The sequence below is a fragment of the Peromyscus maniculatus genome, chromosome 9 (genome assembly GCF_049852395.1).
Source record: "Peromyscus maniculatus bairdii isolate BWxNUB_F1_BW_parent chromosome 9, HU_Pman_BW_mat_3.1, whole genome shotgun sequence".
In the NCBI taxonomy this organism is placed as follows: Eukaryota; Metazoa; Chordata; class Mammalia; order Rodentia; family Cricetidae; genus Peromyscus; species Peromyscus maniculatus.
The window spans coordinates 85178506-85193982 of NC_134860.1; the positions used below are offsets into that span (position 1 = coordinate 85178506).

The 15477-nt window shown below is 37.9% G+C and overlaps 1 protein-coding gene across 3 annotated transcripts in view; it reads left to right on the forward strand.

Moving 5' to 3' along the window:
* The window catches only part of Tdrd3 (tudor domain containing 3), a 164709-nt gene that overhangs the window by 101383 nt on the left and 47849 nt on the right, over positions 1 to 15477 (forward strand). For all 3 annotated transcript variants that reach the window (XM_006975542.3, XM_042285266.2, XM_015994409.2), the window contains exons 9-10: positions 364 to 520; positions 1339 to 1464. In XM_006975542.3, the coding sequence (XP_006975604.1) occupies positions 364 to 520; positions 1339 to 1464 (283 nt within the window). The remainder of the gene's footprint in view (positions 1 to 363; positions 521 to 1338; positions 1465 to 15477) is intronic.

Sequence of the window (15477 nt, forward strand, 5' to 3'; positions counted from 1 at the left end):
CGGAAGGCTGTATTCAGAGTTGGGTACACTGAGGACAGCACTTAGCATATCCTTTCTCCAGATTGGGTTCTGTAGCTATGTTCCGATACCCAACAAGAGTAAACATGTCTTATGAATTGATGGCGAGTGTTTAACACAGGAGGCCTGCAGTCACAAAATGTAACTGAGGTCAAAGGCCCTCTGCCTTTTTCCTGGGGCCTCTCTCACAGCTCCCCAAGGCATCGCTCACCATGCATCATTCTTTGACCATGTTCTGACAGCTGTGAGTGAAATTTGGAGTTAACAGACAGTAAGTAGTTAGAATAAATACCCGACTTTATGTGCAGTCATTACTATAACCTTCTTTCTCTCCATTCCTTCCAGGTTGATGAGAAAGCTCTGAAGCATATAACAGAAATGGGCTTCAGTAAGGAAGCGTCGAGGCAAGCACTTATGGATAATGCCAACAACCTAGAAGCAGCATTGAATGTCCTTCTGAACAGCAATAAGCAGAAGCCTGTTGTGGGTCCACCTCCTAGAGGTATAGTTCATGTGCCAGCAAGATATGTGAAGGGTCAAGGCTGAGCTTTATGCTGTGAGGGCTGTAATGTCAGGTAACATCATGGCTCTTAGGAGTATGAAGCTGGGAGCCATGGAGGTAGTTGCAGGCTGCTTCCCATGAGTGTCTCTTATGTCTAATAAGTTTTCTAATAGTGTCTTTCTAGTAGAGTTGTTATAAGTGAGAGACAGAGACTGTGATATACACTAACTTGTTCTTGTAGTTATTTCTAGAGCTGTGCCATTTTTATAAAAACTTAACCATTCTCTAAACTTCCCAAAATTAACCAAACAGGACCTTTAACTTGGTTTTACTCTTTAATCATTACATGGTTAAAAGTGGTATCATTTGAGAAACAGATTGAGAAATTAGCCTTATACATATGATTAAATAACCAGGCTGTGCATTTAAGTATGTAGAGTGGTACTCTAAATGTTATGTGAATGTGTAAGATACCTTTAAGTTATAGCAGTGTTTACAGTTTTATTATGCAGAGCTATAATTATGCTAAACTTGAGTAACTCAACTTTATTTTTTTTTTGTAGAAAGAAAATACATTTTAAGTTAAAATCTTTTTAAATTAAAAAAGTGATAAATATTTATTTCAAGTCCAAGACCCATGTTCATTTGACAAATTGTGGATAGATCATGTTGAGGAATAAAATTGCCTCCTAGTAACCTTATTTAAAGCATTTTTATTGGACAAGAAATGGAATTCACTAAAGATGGTGAGAAGAAATGCATGTCTAGTCCTATTTATGAGATTGCTGATGTGTATGTATGTGCTTTTAAACCTTAAGGTAGAGGGAAAGGCAGAGGTCGTGTACGATCTGAAGATGAAGAGGACCTAGGAAACGCAAGGCCATCAGCACCAAGCACATTATTTGATTTCTTGGAATCTAAAATGGGAACTTTGAATGTAGAAGGTAGGCTAACTTAAAATAGATTTAAATATGTATTCATGTTTTTTAAAAAGACTAACCTCATTTGGAGTTGTACAAAATGATTTCTATTCTGAATGGTTGTTTAGAGTTTTTAATAGTGAATTTTGTTTGACAAAAACATAGGAGAAAGTTTTAATTGTTACTTTCTGAAAACAAACACCAGCTTACTTTGCTCCTAATTGTATGTTGAATAATACTACCAAACGACTCCACCCACAGCTCTAATAGACAGCCCAGTTAGATGTATAAACAGATGGTGTTGTTGGAAAACTTGCTGTGGCATAACCTTGTATCATGTCCATCATTTGTGAAATTGGTCTGTTTCTTTTCTCTCCATATGTACATATTCTATGAAAATGTTACTGAGAGAGTATGTGTAGCTAGAGTTTTCCTGCCTAGTCCACAGTCAGGACAAATCTCTGTCACCCACCAGTCTCATAGCCGCTCAGACCCAACCAAGTAAACACAGAGACTTATATTGCTTACAAACTGTATGGCCATGGCAGGCTTCTTGCTAACTGTTCTTATAGCTTAAATTAATCCATTTCCATAAAACTATACCTTGCCACGTGGCTCGTGGCTTACCAGCATCTTCACATGCTGCTTGTCCTGGCAGCGGTTGGCAGTGACTCCTTCCGCCTTTCTGTTCTTTCTTTTCTCCTCTCTGTTAGTCCCGCCTATACTTCCTGCCTAGCCACTGGCCAATCAGTGTTTTATTTATTGACCAATCAGAGTAATTTGACATACAGACTATCCCACAGCAAATATGCTTTCACAATGTAGTATTTCTTCACATGATGTACTGTAATGAGTAATATAAATACTGGAAGGAGAAATAAGTATGTTAGATATGTATATTTATAAGTGTGGAATATGATAAATGTTTCAAATACTGTTTTTAAAAGATTAAAATTGGTTTTTCTTTCAGATTTATTTCTTAATTCAACCAAATAAAAATTTAAGTGTCTGTATTCCATGAAAACCAGTGTTTATCACTAGATTATATATATATAATGTATAGATTACACATATATAGAAAACACACTGGACTGTTTGAAAAGTCCCTGTTTGACATAGACAGTTTGTGAGGGTAACAGGAGAGCAGAGAGCAGTGTTTGCCGATATATAGGACTGACACCATAGTTTTCCATTGCTCTGTAAGAAATGACTACACAGTCTGCAGCTAAGGTTTCATGTGGTGGTCAGCTAACCCCGCGTCAAGTTCCTCTTACAGGCTCACTTGCTGTGAACTGTGAAATCGTTCTTTGTCGGTGCAGGACTGATGTGCTTTTACTTGCTTCTGATTCCTGGGCTGTTGTCAACTCCTACAAGTGGCCTTCACGGTGCACGAGGACAGGAGTTAGGCAACATAACATGGCTTTACTTCTATCAGCAAGGGAGTGAATCTCTGTCCTTCACAGTGCCCGTTCAAGACCTCTCTGAATGCCTCTAATCCCTGACTCCCATACTGGCATCTTATGGTGACTCCTAAATCATGAGTTTGGTTTTCTGTTTCTTTTTACTTGAATTGAATATGTAACTCTTCTGTGATTTGGCATATGGAAATGAAATATTATTGTAGTTATAAGTATGCCAGATCATATCTGATTATCATATTATGATATGTTCTGCTAAGTCCCCTTATTTTTGTTCATTTTAAAGTTTATATTAAGTAAATGATAACATTCACTAAGTAAATGATTAAATCCTCTTTAATCAGCATTTCTAAGCCCCTTAGTTCGTTTGTTTTGTCTAATAAATGACAGTACGCTTTCAGGCATATTTGTAATTTGTAATAATGTTTAGTTCTTGATTTGAAAGCTTTATTCCTAAAATAAAGCCAGCTAGTTGTTTTGAATGGGGTAGGCAGTGCTTTAATCAGGCTGATGTGAAAACACTGCTGATGTACTGTGTCGCTGTTGTTAATATTGCTGAGCAGACTGAGTCCATCGGCTGCAGCTTTCTGTCCCAGATCTAATGATGGTGACACCATACAGGAGAGATCCAAGATGTCACACATAAGTGTAAACAGATGCACAATAAATGAATACATTCGTAGACAGAAGTCATTATGCTTGCAGAAGTTTTCTCTGTTCTCCTGATCCTGTGTTCATTGATACAGTGAAGACAGCAAGATTGACGGGAGAGTTTGATTTGTGGTTGCCCTTGCATATTTTTTTTTTTAACATACTGTTCTCTTACTCTTTCTCTTGTTAATTTACTTCCACTAAGTGACAATATTCTGACATGAGCTGGGGTTTTTATAGGAAAGAACAGTTGAGATAAGTGACTGGACTGGTTTTCATATAATTTTACAGTTTCATTGTTTCCTCTAAATTGGAGTTAAAGCTTGGAATATATTTTTCAGAAATCTTACATTTTAAAATTAGATCTTCGTAGATGGTAGGAAATGTTGAACATTTTTTAAGGAGCATCTAGAAAGCATTCTGAATAGTCTTCATAACATTTAATGGATAGATGTCTTCTGAAGAGTTAGGATCCATGATTTGGTTTAAGGTCATAACAGCATCGTTGTTTAAGTCTTTGTAGAGGCTGACAATATAAAGACTAGTTGTTATTCACTGATATATAGATTTGGAGCTTCAAAAAAAATTTTTGGGAGTAGGACTAGCTTGGTAGTTCTTACTTGCTTAGTATGTGTGATGCTCTGCGTTCAGTTACCAGTAACACACATGCACATATAACATACACCACACAAACACACACATGTACATGCACACACACACTCACATGCATAATTCTAATACATCATTGACTGATGGAACTTTTCTTAGTATCGGTGTTTTGTTTCAGTTCATTTCACTTCAAGCTGCCTCAGGATTTTGATTAGTTTTAGGATTCTCAAAAGTTAATATTTAGCTTAGCAAGTGTCCTCATTTGGTTTCTAGTGCTGTGATAAGCATCATGACCACAAGCAAGTTGGAGAGAAAGGGTTTATTTAATCTTAAGTTTACTGTCTATTATGAAGGGAAATCAGGGCAGGAACTTAGCCTAGGAACCAGGAAGCAGGAGCTGAAGCAAAACTAAAGAGGAATGCTGTTTACTGGCAGGCTCACTCACCCTGCTTCTTTGATAAGGATACCTGCTCAAAGGTGGCACGACCCACAGTGAGCTGGACCCTCCCACTGCAATCAGTAGTCAGGAAGATGCCTCACAGACTTGCCCACAGGCCAGTGTGATGGAGACACTTCCTCAACTGAGATTGCTTCTTCCCACATAGGTGCTGGTTTGTGTCGAGCCGACAAAAGCAGCCAGCACAGCAAGTTTGGTTCTGGATGGTCTTCTTATGTCATGTTGGTTATACTGTTGTAAACCAAAATTGTGAAACCCCAGACACTACAAAATAAGCGTCTTTTTGAGTTATGACGTAAGGTTGTAATGTTGAAGATTTCATATCTGACCTTATATGGCAGTCAAAATGTAGGCATGCTAAAAGCACTGGGATATTTATTTATACTTACAGCCCACCCCCAAGTCATATCATTGTGATAAAACACAAATATTCCCAAGCATTTTGTTTGAGGAATAGTGAGCATGTGTCAGATTCTGTATATTGTTTCAAATTTATTGGGAATACATCCTCCTTTAAGTATTAGATTTGTGTGTGTGTGTGTGTGTGTGTGTGTGTGTGTGTGTTAAATTTAGTAAAGGTTTGTAATACACTTACTTTTAGATCATATGCAATTCCTCTAGCAGAGCCAAGTGTGCTATCATTTCTTCAATTTTATGTTTAAATATCCCATTAGAAGTAACTGATCATTTCTTAGACAATGTCTTCTAGCATTAGCTTTAAAAACCTTTTTTCAAAGCAGGCAGCTGAACCCATGGCTTCATGCATACTTGGCAAGTGCTTGAAAACTGAGCTCCATCTCCAGTCAGTGATGGACTGTGTTAGCCAAATGAATGCTTCCCTCCTTAGGTTGTTTCTCAGAGTGTTTTATCACACAATAGAACATCTAGTTTCTTGTGATTTCCAGCCTGCATATTTTAGAAATCTTAATTATTTTATATGCATTATCTATGTAGACATTTTCTTAAACTAGAAATTTTTGCTAGCACTAAGCCACACACATCTACAGGATTTACTAGCAGCCAGGCCCAAAAGGACTTAGATTTTAAGAGTCTATAAAATACCATGAAAAGCGATTGGATAGATCTGGGAGTTCTCTCCAGACTGTGGCTTCATGAACACACTATTAGCTGTGCTCTTAATTCAAAGTGGTCCAAATATACATTCTTAGGTTTTGAAACTTTCTGTATGGATGTTACATATCAAATAATTCAATATTAGTTACTTGAGGAAGGTTACCCCCATTGAACACCTGCACAGGGGTGACACCCCCCACAGTGAGTTGGGCTCTCCCATAGCAATCCTTAATCATGAAAATGTCTCACTAAATTTACATCATTTTACTTTGTGGTATAATATATAATTATTTTTTTGATATTTTATTAAATATGGATTTATTTTCTCAGAATGTTAAAAAAGGCTTTTCATTCACTTTTACTCTTAGATTTTCTTCCCTATAAAAAATGATGGATGCTATTTACTGAGAACTGCTGTGTTCTTGGAACCGTGCTAAAGGCTTGCCAACACTAAATGATGTTATGATTTCCATCTGACAGATAAGCATGCTTGAAGAGAGAAAATGTCTCACTTATAAGAACTAAAGAACTGGGATTTTCGATATTTTCTTTTTCCCGATGCATAACTTTCTCTGACTTGGCATTTCTGAGCAGCTATTTCTTTTGGGAAGAAAGAGCAATTGAGTTAAACTTGAACACATCGTAATTTTGTAAGGTCAGAGAGTGAGGTCAAGCGAGCCGCTGAATTTAGAGATGACGTGGAGTGGGAAAGCCATCAGAGGAGGCTGAGCACGCACGTGCGTGAGTGGGAGCACTGAAGACAATGAGGTTCACAGCCGCCTCTCAGGGAAGTCCCAGAGCGTCAGTGGAGGGTTGACTTTGATTTTGCTGATAATGTGATATAAATACTCCCACCATGTCTAATTTCAGGCTATGAGCAATTTAAAAAACTAACTCATTCATTTTTGTGAAAATTTAATAATCAGCTTTTGTAAGATGTTCAAGCTGAGTCCCGCATACCACTGATTGATTACACTCTCACAAAAGTGGTCAAGTGGTGGATTTAGAACAGAAGCTCGGGAATACCGTAGAGGAAATGCTTTATAGACTGTGGAATGAGTATTTTGAAGAGAGTTGTCCAGAACAGCATGGACATTTTATGGTACATGGTGTTATTTTTCTCCTTTCTGTGACCAAGTGCCTGATAAGAAGCAGCTTCTGAGCTGGGTGGGCGATGGTGGTGCACGCCTTTAATCCCCTCACTCGTGGGGGCAGAGCCAGGCAGATCTCTGTGAGTTCCAGGCCAGCCTGGTCTACAGAGTGAGATCCAGGACAGATACAAAAACTACACAGAGAAGAGAAACCCTGTGTCGAAAAACAAACAAACAAAAAGAAAAAGAAAGAAGCAGCTTCTGGTAGGAAGAGTTACTTTGTCTCAGGTCTGCAGGTACATTGTGTCAGGGAAGGCGTGGCACCAAGAGCAGCCATGCTGGGCAGTTTGTTCTTGTCTGGGCTGCCTGGAATGGGGAGACCTGGGGAGTGCTGGTGCCATGCAGTGCAGACCACAGCTGTTAGGATGGAGCTGCCCACAAGCACGGTGGGTCACCCCCAAAGTTAATCCTGGAGCTGCCCACACGCACGGTGGGTCTCCCCCAAAGTTAATCCTGGAGCTGTCCACACGCATGGTGGATCTCCCCCAAAGTTAATCCCCTAAAGATATCCTCACAGGTCCATCTAAAATTGTACCTCACAAATCCCCTGTTTTTCTTTTTTTAATTTTTTTTTTTTTACCTTTTTAGAGCTTTATTGGGATAGGGTGGGGGGAGAGGGAGAGGGACAGAGAGGATAGACAGAAGGAAGGAACGGAAAGGAAAGAGAGACCCTTATGTTTTTCTTAATCTAACAATTTGACAACCAAAATTAACCACCAAATAAGGGTTTAGGTTGGTGGATTATTTCTTCCTGTGGACTCTGAAGTATTTTTCATGATTTATCTTATGTATATGTGTTTGCATGAATGCTGTGTGTGTGCGTGTACCTGCAAAGACCAGAGGAGGGCACTGGATCCCGTAGAACTATAGTTACAGGTGGCTGTGGCCTGAGTCTTCTGGAAGAGCAGCAGGCACTCTTAACTGCTGAACCATCTCTCACTCTCCCCATACAATCCTTTAAAAGATTTTATTGTTTGTGAAGTATTTATAAAATATACATGATGATTTAATAACTACTTGTATTTATTTGCATGTCTGGTAGGAATGATAATTTCTGACCTTATGCTTTACAATCTAAGTCAGAATCATAGAAATACATTTACAGAAGAGATACTTTTAACAGAGGAAACAAAGTATATCAAGTTCCAATGAAGATCGTCCTAAAATGTACTCAGTGCTTTAAATATTTGTGCAAAATATCCCAGTTTGTATGACTGAAGAAAGCTAGTCGAGATTTTTGAGGTGTAAACGATGTAGACTGTGTATGTGTGTGTGTTGTAATGTATATATGCCTATTACAGAGTATTGTGCTTCTGCTGTTATGTACACTTATATACTACTCAGCTAACCCTGTCTTCTGTAATAATTATCTTTATGATTTGTGTTTGCTGTGCAAAAACTTAAGAAGCTATTATTCTACCTGGTTCAGTTTACATATTGGTAACCTGCTGAACAGGTCCTGGATCCTTAAGGACAGTGTTATCAGACCATATGTGGACATTCTTTTTGAATTTCATTTTGTCAACCTACTTTGACATTCTTGACCCTAAGATAGCTTTGTATTTTATTGGCATGTTTTGGCTTTAAATTGCAAGAATTTGAATTTTGGCTTGCTGTAATTTAGTTTGGAATTTTTAAGAATATGTATTTTAGGGAGAATATTGAATCTGAAATTATTGTGGTCTTGACCCTGGAAAAAAATACTTGGCTCAAAAGAACAGATGATGTAATTCACTTTAGAAGATACTGAAGAGTGGTTTGGTTAATTCCAAATATTAACTTGGGGCTTACTGGGTGCCAGGCATTGTTAGAAGAGAGGGGTAGCAAACAAAAGAAAAGTCAGAGATCTTTAGTCTGCGGAGGCCGTGAGTGAGCCAAGCAATTCTGTGGCTGCATGTAGAGGAGTCTGACTTAGCCACAAGGGTTGGTAGGATGGTGCTTTCAGAATGAGTTCTCAGCTGAGACCTGAAGAGGAGCCAGAGGGAAGAGGCCTGGAAGGGGGCAGATAGATACTGTGCAGGTGTGGATGTGTGTGCGAACATCCCGAACTGAGACCCTAGGACAAGGCCCCTCTCTTTACCCCAGAGTACAAAGTACTGTGTTAGAGTGGCTGTTGGTAACTGATGGGGAGGAAGCAGGAACTGGGGCTAGAATAGCAATTAAGTTCTCATTATTTCAGGATTTAGTGTGGAGTTGTGATATACTCGTATTCATGTGATGTGTAGAGAGAAATAGAGAAGAGTCAACATAGGTCCCCAAAAGATGTGTTCTCATTTAATGCAAATTTATCCAGATAGTACTTAAAAAAAATATATCTCTGGCTAAAAACCAACCAACCAACCAACCAAAAACAACTTTTATGATAATCCAGAGTTTTATGAGAAAATTCCAAAGCTAACCCATGGTTACTGATGATTTAAAGTTAGTAGCTTGACTGCAAGGGGAGGAACCTGACAGCCTGGCCCATACAGCTGTATGATGACCGCTCCTTGTCCTCGATCGGCCTCTTCGGCTTCCTTGTCTACAAAATGGAGTGTGGTTATAGCTAGCCGAAAGTGAATGGATGGTTTTTTTTTTGTGTGTGTAGGGAAGTTCCCTCTACTGCACTGTTTATTCACACCTGCAAACAGCACCATCATGGTGTGCATTTGGAGCCTGGCCCTGGCTGTGGTAGAATTGCTATCTGTGGTTTCTTAGAATGTTCATGATTTATTAAGTCAGAGGAACAGTGATCTGCTTTACCTAATAAGGAGTTTTACTTCTTATGGAAGTTTGGTACATTCAAATTTTAATAAATATGTTCATCTTAAACTTAGTTTAATGTGTATCATACCTTTGATATAATTTAATGAGCCTAGGAAAACATTGTATATTTTTGAATAATTAATGAAGGCTCTAAAAGAAATGCTAATTTATATGTAATCACTTTTTCTGGATTGGTGTCTTTACTTAACGTAAATATAGTATCAATTTGGGGATATTGGAACCCAGTATTTTTCCGTTTGAAGCTGTAAAGGTGATGATGTTTCTGGCCAACCATCATGAAATGGCTGTGTGCTTCCTTCCTTCTCCTTGGAGTGTTCTACCCTGCCTGTGCTGTGTGTCCTACTCCTTAGGGCTCAACTAAAACACAGAGCATAGCTTCTGTTAGTCTTACTATAATCATTATGATATCTGTTTCCTTGGAGGTGTTTATTAATTTCAGGCTACATTCTTTGCTGCGTTGGTGTGTGCTGTTCGCCTCTTGTCATTGTAAATGACCGTCACAGGATAGAGGGTTGGGGTTCTTGCCTAAAGTGCCTGGGAGAGTGCTGACACCATCTGTAGTCAGTGTTTACTAACTACCATGACTGTTTGAAGGAAATAAAGAGCTAAGCACCTTTATGCTAGTTTTTTTTTGTTTGTTTTGTTTTGTTTTGTTTTTTTACATCAGACATCTGCTTAGGGATAGGACTGGGATTAATTCCAATGATCGCCATAATTCTAAATGCCCTTATATATATTCAAGCTGAATCTTCCTAATTCTGTGATAAGGGTTACTTCTTAGATGAAGAAACTGAAGTGCTTGTGAATTTGTCAGAGATATAACTAGGAAGCAGGAGATGCATGTAAGGGGGGGCTTTAGAAACTTTGGTTTTATGTTAGTTTTTCCTGGACTCACCTGGACCGAGGTAAAATCTGCTGTAGCAGGCTTTAATGTTCTCCTCACCTTCAGAAGGCAGAACAGAAGATGGGATTTTCTCTTTTACCTTTGCTTAGCAGAGGTGAAAGCATTAAACAAGTGATTTCAACTTGGGGCTTTGTTTCATTTCCAATGTTTTCAGTAATTCTTTGTGCAAATATTTACTGAGTATCTCCACTCTATGGTTGTGAAACACTGGAAAAAACAGTTCTGAGTAAGACCCAGACAGACTCCATCTTCACCTTGGTTAAGTGTAAAAATATTTCCTATAATCTTTTTTTTTAAAGTATGTCTGTGTGTCTATATGTCTGTATGTATATATATATCTATACACACACATACATATGTGTATATATACACACACATATGTGTGTATGTATATATACATACATATGTGTATATATACATATGTGTGTATATATATATGCACACACACATTATATAATATATATTACAATATCCCTAAATATATCCCTAAATATATAAAACAATCTGCTTAGTCCATGTATATATATATATATATATATATATATATGTATGTATGTAATAAAAACTAAAGAAAGAGATCATGAATTTGAGTGAAGGTGGGGGTACATAGGAGCGGTTGAAGGGAGGAAAGGGAAAATTTATGTAATTATATTTTAATTTAAAAAATAAAGTATAAATTGTATTCCAAAAATGAGGGCTATTCAAAGCTTTTATAATAAAAAAATAAATATGTCAGTAAAATAAAAATGCATGCAGCACTGAGCTGAATGAGGTCACTATGCTCACTGACTTGGAACTGCAATGTTCCGATGCTGCAAAATACTGCTAATTTCAAAGTAGACTGCAGCCTCTGAGTGGAGAACAGAAGCATTTTGTTGTTGTTTATGGAAATGTGCACAGAGATTCTGTGCATTATATTAAAAAGTAACCTCAGACTTTAACAGTGGCTGTGTGTGGAGGAAGGATTACATCATTTCTCTAGTGATAGGATTCTAGGAGTTTTCAGTTTGTAAAAATAGAATATATGGATTTTTATATAAAGAATGTTTATATTTTAAGTGTAAAATAGTATTAGAGTATGACTTATTTTCAAATGCATCTGAATTTTCTCTTTTATAACATTGCAGTAAAGTTTTTAATAAAGCATTCTTCCTGCCCTACTTACAAGAACAAGCAAGCAGAAAACTAAAGTTAATCTTCTAAGTAATGGTGGGCGTTTGTGGCGGTGAGAGTGTGTAAACAGATAGCTTCTCATCCAAGTCACGGGTTTATAAGCTTATTTACATAATAATATTTATAATGTCATAATAGTGATTGCTAGTATTTACTGAGAGCTTACCAAAGACAGATACTATTCTAAATATTTTACATACCTTAAATAAGTTTTTGAAATGCATTATTTACTTGTATATTTGCTGATTTTAAGATAAGACTCAGAAAAATTAAATATCTTGTCTAAGGTTATAGAACTAGTGAATGGCTGACCTATGATTAAACCTCTGTACTATACTATCTCTAAGTGCTGATTTTTAAAGCTTTTAAATGTTAGTCCAGTTCTTAATAATGCTTTTAGTTTTTCTGCTTGGATGTAAATAAAGTGTTGTTAATTTTCGGTCAGGATCCAGCAGTCCTGGTATACAAATGTATTTTTTAGCCTTCAAGGATAATAAAGGACTTTTGCACTTCCTGCGTTTTACCTGAATGAACAGATGTAGGTGTAAATATGTCACTGGTTCTTTCTGCTTTTCTGGGGATGGAGATTGACATACTGCGAAGTCAAGGGCTTTAGCTTGAGTAAGATTTTGGTTTACTTCTGGATTCCACAGTTTCTAGGCAGATTTTTATTTGGGGCTCATTGCTTTGAATCTTCATTGTAAAATAAGAATAATAATATTGTGCTTTCAAGATAGAGGTGCAAGTGGTATGTGCATAGTCAAATTTTTAAAACGGTTTTCCTTTTATTGAAATAGCTTTTTTCTCACATAACATATCATGATTAGAGTTTCCACTCCCTTTCATCCTCCTTTATATATAAAATAATACAAAACAAAACCAACACATTGGAATTGTATAAAACAAACAAACAAAAGAAAGAGATTTCTAGAGAAGGCACAAGCAACAGAGACCCACTCCATTGCAGTCTCAGAAGTCCCATAAAAATACTTAGCTGGAAGCTGTAATATATATGCAAAGGACTTGTAGAGTTCAGGGAGAAAAGAAAAAAAGCATACATATAAATAGAATAAAATAAAAGATAAAAAATTTTAAGATAAGGAAGATTCCTGACATGACATTATGAGACTAGGAACCCCCAAAGATGCTATAGAATTCATTTTCAGTTTGCCACTTAATACTGGGCACATGACCTACGCTTTCAGAGCAGTCTGTTTCCTCAGTGAGACACCCTTGAAGGAAACTTGTAGCACAAATCTTAACAGGTCTTATTAATAAAAACAAACCCAGTGCCAGGTATGGGGTGAACGCTGGAAGGTCAGAGAAGCAGAACAAGCCACAGCTACCTCACCTTGCCAGTTCCTCAGCTGATCCTGTTTCCTCAGACTGGAAGCCTCTGTGTCCTCATCTAAATGGGTCTCAGCTGAACTGCTACTCAAAAGCTAAAAGCTTAACTAGCTCTAGTTCCTGGTCCTCACACCTTATATACCTTTCTGCTATAACTTCCTGGGATTAAAGGCTCTTGTTACCACACCTGGCTGTTTTCAGTGTGGCCTTGAACTCACAGAGGTCCAGGTGGATCTCTGCCTCTGGAATGCTAGGATTAAAGGCATGTATGCCATAATTTTCTGGCCTCTATCTAATGGCTGTTCTGGTCTCTGACCCTATATAAGTTTATTAGGGTGCACAATATTTTGGGGAACATAATATTACCACATTTCCCCTTTTTGTCTAAAGTTAAAAAAAAAGCTTATAACTAATACAAGAAAAACTATATCCAATAAGTATATACAATATATACAGTCAAGAATTACATTAACAATGTCTAGTCCATTATCATTAGACAGATTCAAACAAAATACTCCATTACATATATTAACAATGTCCAGTCCAGTAACATTTGATAAACTCAGACAAAAAAATTTCATTACTTATCCTATTTAAAACAAGTAGTTCCTTTTTAAAAGTAGATTCAATAATTGACCTTTTTATCTTACCATATCCACATTCTCTCCTTTTTGTTTTCATAATAGATTCAATAATCTACCTTTTGTCATTTTTATATCTTCCCCTTTTTCTTTTTAGAGTAGATTCAATGATCTACCCATTTATCCTATTATTTCTTTATCTTTTTCCTCAGAGTAGATTCATTGATCTACCTCAGAAACTAAATTTTTACTGCAAGTGGTTGTCATTTGGAGATTTCTTTGGAGTTTAGGGATGGGGGCATGTGTCCTCTTCTCCTTTCAGCGCTAGGACAAGAACTGATGAAGACCCACGTAGGCACTATGCATGCTGACTCAGTCTCTGTGAGTTCATATGTGTCTCAATCATGTTGATTTAGAGGGCCTTTCTTTGATGTTTTGCATCCCCTGTGGCTCTTACACCCTTTCCTTGTCCACATTGATCTATGAGTTAGCAGAATATCATTAAGATAGAGTCAAGGTATTGCTACTTTTCCCTTCCTCCTTTCCTCCTTCCCTCCTTCCCTCCCTCCGTCCCTCCCTCCCTCCCTCCCTTCCCTCTTTCCTCTCTTTCTTTCTTTTTTATTTTAGAACAGTACTCTCTGCCTTTACATTAGGCCCCTGGGCTGTCTAGCCTCAGGTTCTTGGTCACCAAGTCATGTTGGGTATGGGTGCCATGTTGTGGAGGGGTCTTCAGTCAGATCAGCTATTGGTTGGTGACTTCCACAAACTTTGTGCTCCCATTGCCCTAGCATATCTTGCAGGCAGGACAGCATTGTAGATGAAAGGGTTTGTGTTTGGGTTGGTGTTTATGTTTCTCTTTTGGTGGCCTGCATAGTACCTTCATGTACCAGAGATGCTAGTTCTCAGGGGTGAAGACGCTATGTAGGCACCACGTTCAGTTCAATGAGTCGTGTGGGTGTCTAGCAGTGATCCCTTGCTGTCTTATTTATGGGGAGCAACATACAGTCTTGGCATAGCCTGGGTTTTTTGTGGGTTCCCTTGGGATCCCTTTGGCCAACAAATTCAATTGAATGTAACCCATTTCTAGTACTGGATGCTTCATTTGGTGACAGGAGATATCCAGCCGGGACTCTGTCTTCCCCACTGTTTTGGTGATTTCATTTAGATCTCCTTTGTGTGTGTGTGTGTGTGTGTGTGTGTGTGTGTGTGTGTGTGTGTGTGTGTGTGTAAGCTTCTACTGTATTAGATTCCATACTACCGCTCAAATAGCTTGTAATTTCAGCTCTCTTTGTAATCCCTCCCTTTTACCACCCTTCCCTTCCCCTCCCCACTTGATCCTCCAGTTCCAGCCACCCTGCATCCGTCCATATCTATTCTATTTTCCTTTCTAGAAAGATCTGTCAGTCCCCCTAGCTCCTTACTCTACAACTAACCTCTGTAATTCCAGAAATTGTAGCTTTATTATCATTGACTTAACAGCTAATATCTCCATATAAGTGAATGCATACCATATTTGTCTTCCTGGGTTTGGGTTACCTCACTCAGGATGTTTCTTTTTCTAGTTCCATCTATTTACCTACAAATGGCACAATTTCACCTTTTTAACAGCTGAGTAATACTACATTGTGTAAATATACCACATTTTCATTATCCACTCTTCTGCTGAGGGTCATCTGGACTGATTCTAGTTTCTGACTATTATGAATAGGTCGGCAATGAATATGTTTGAGCAAGTGTTACTAGGATAGGATGAAGCATCCTTTGGATATATGTCCAAGAGTGGTATAGCTGGATCTTGAGGTAAATTGATTCCCATCTTCCTAAGGAAAAGCCATATTGATTTCCATAGTTGGCTGTAGAAGTTTACACTCTCACCAGCAATGGATGAATGTTTCCCATATTTCAT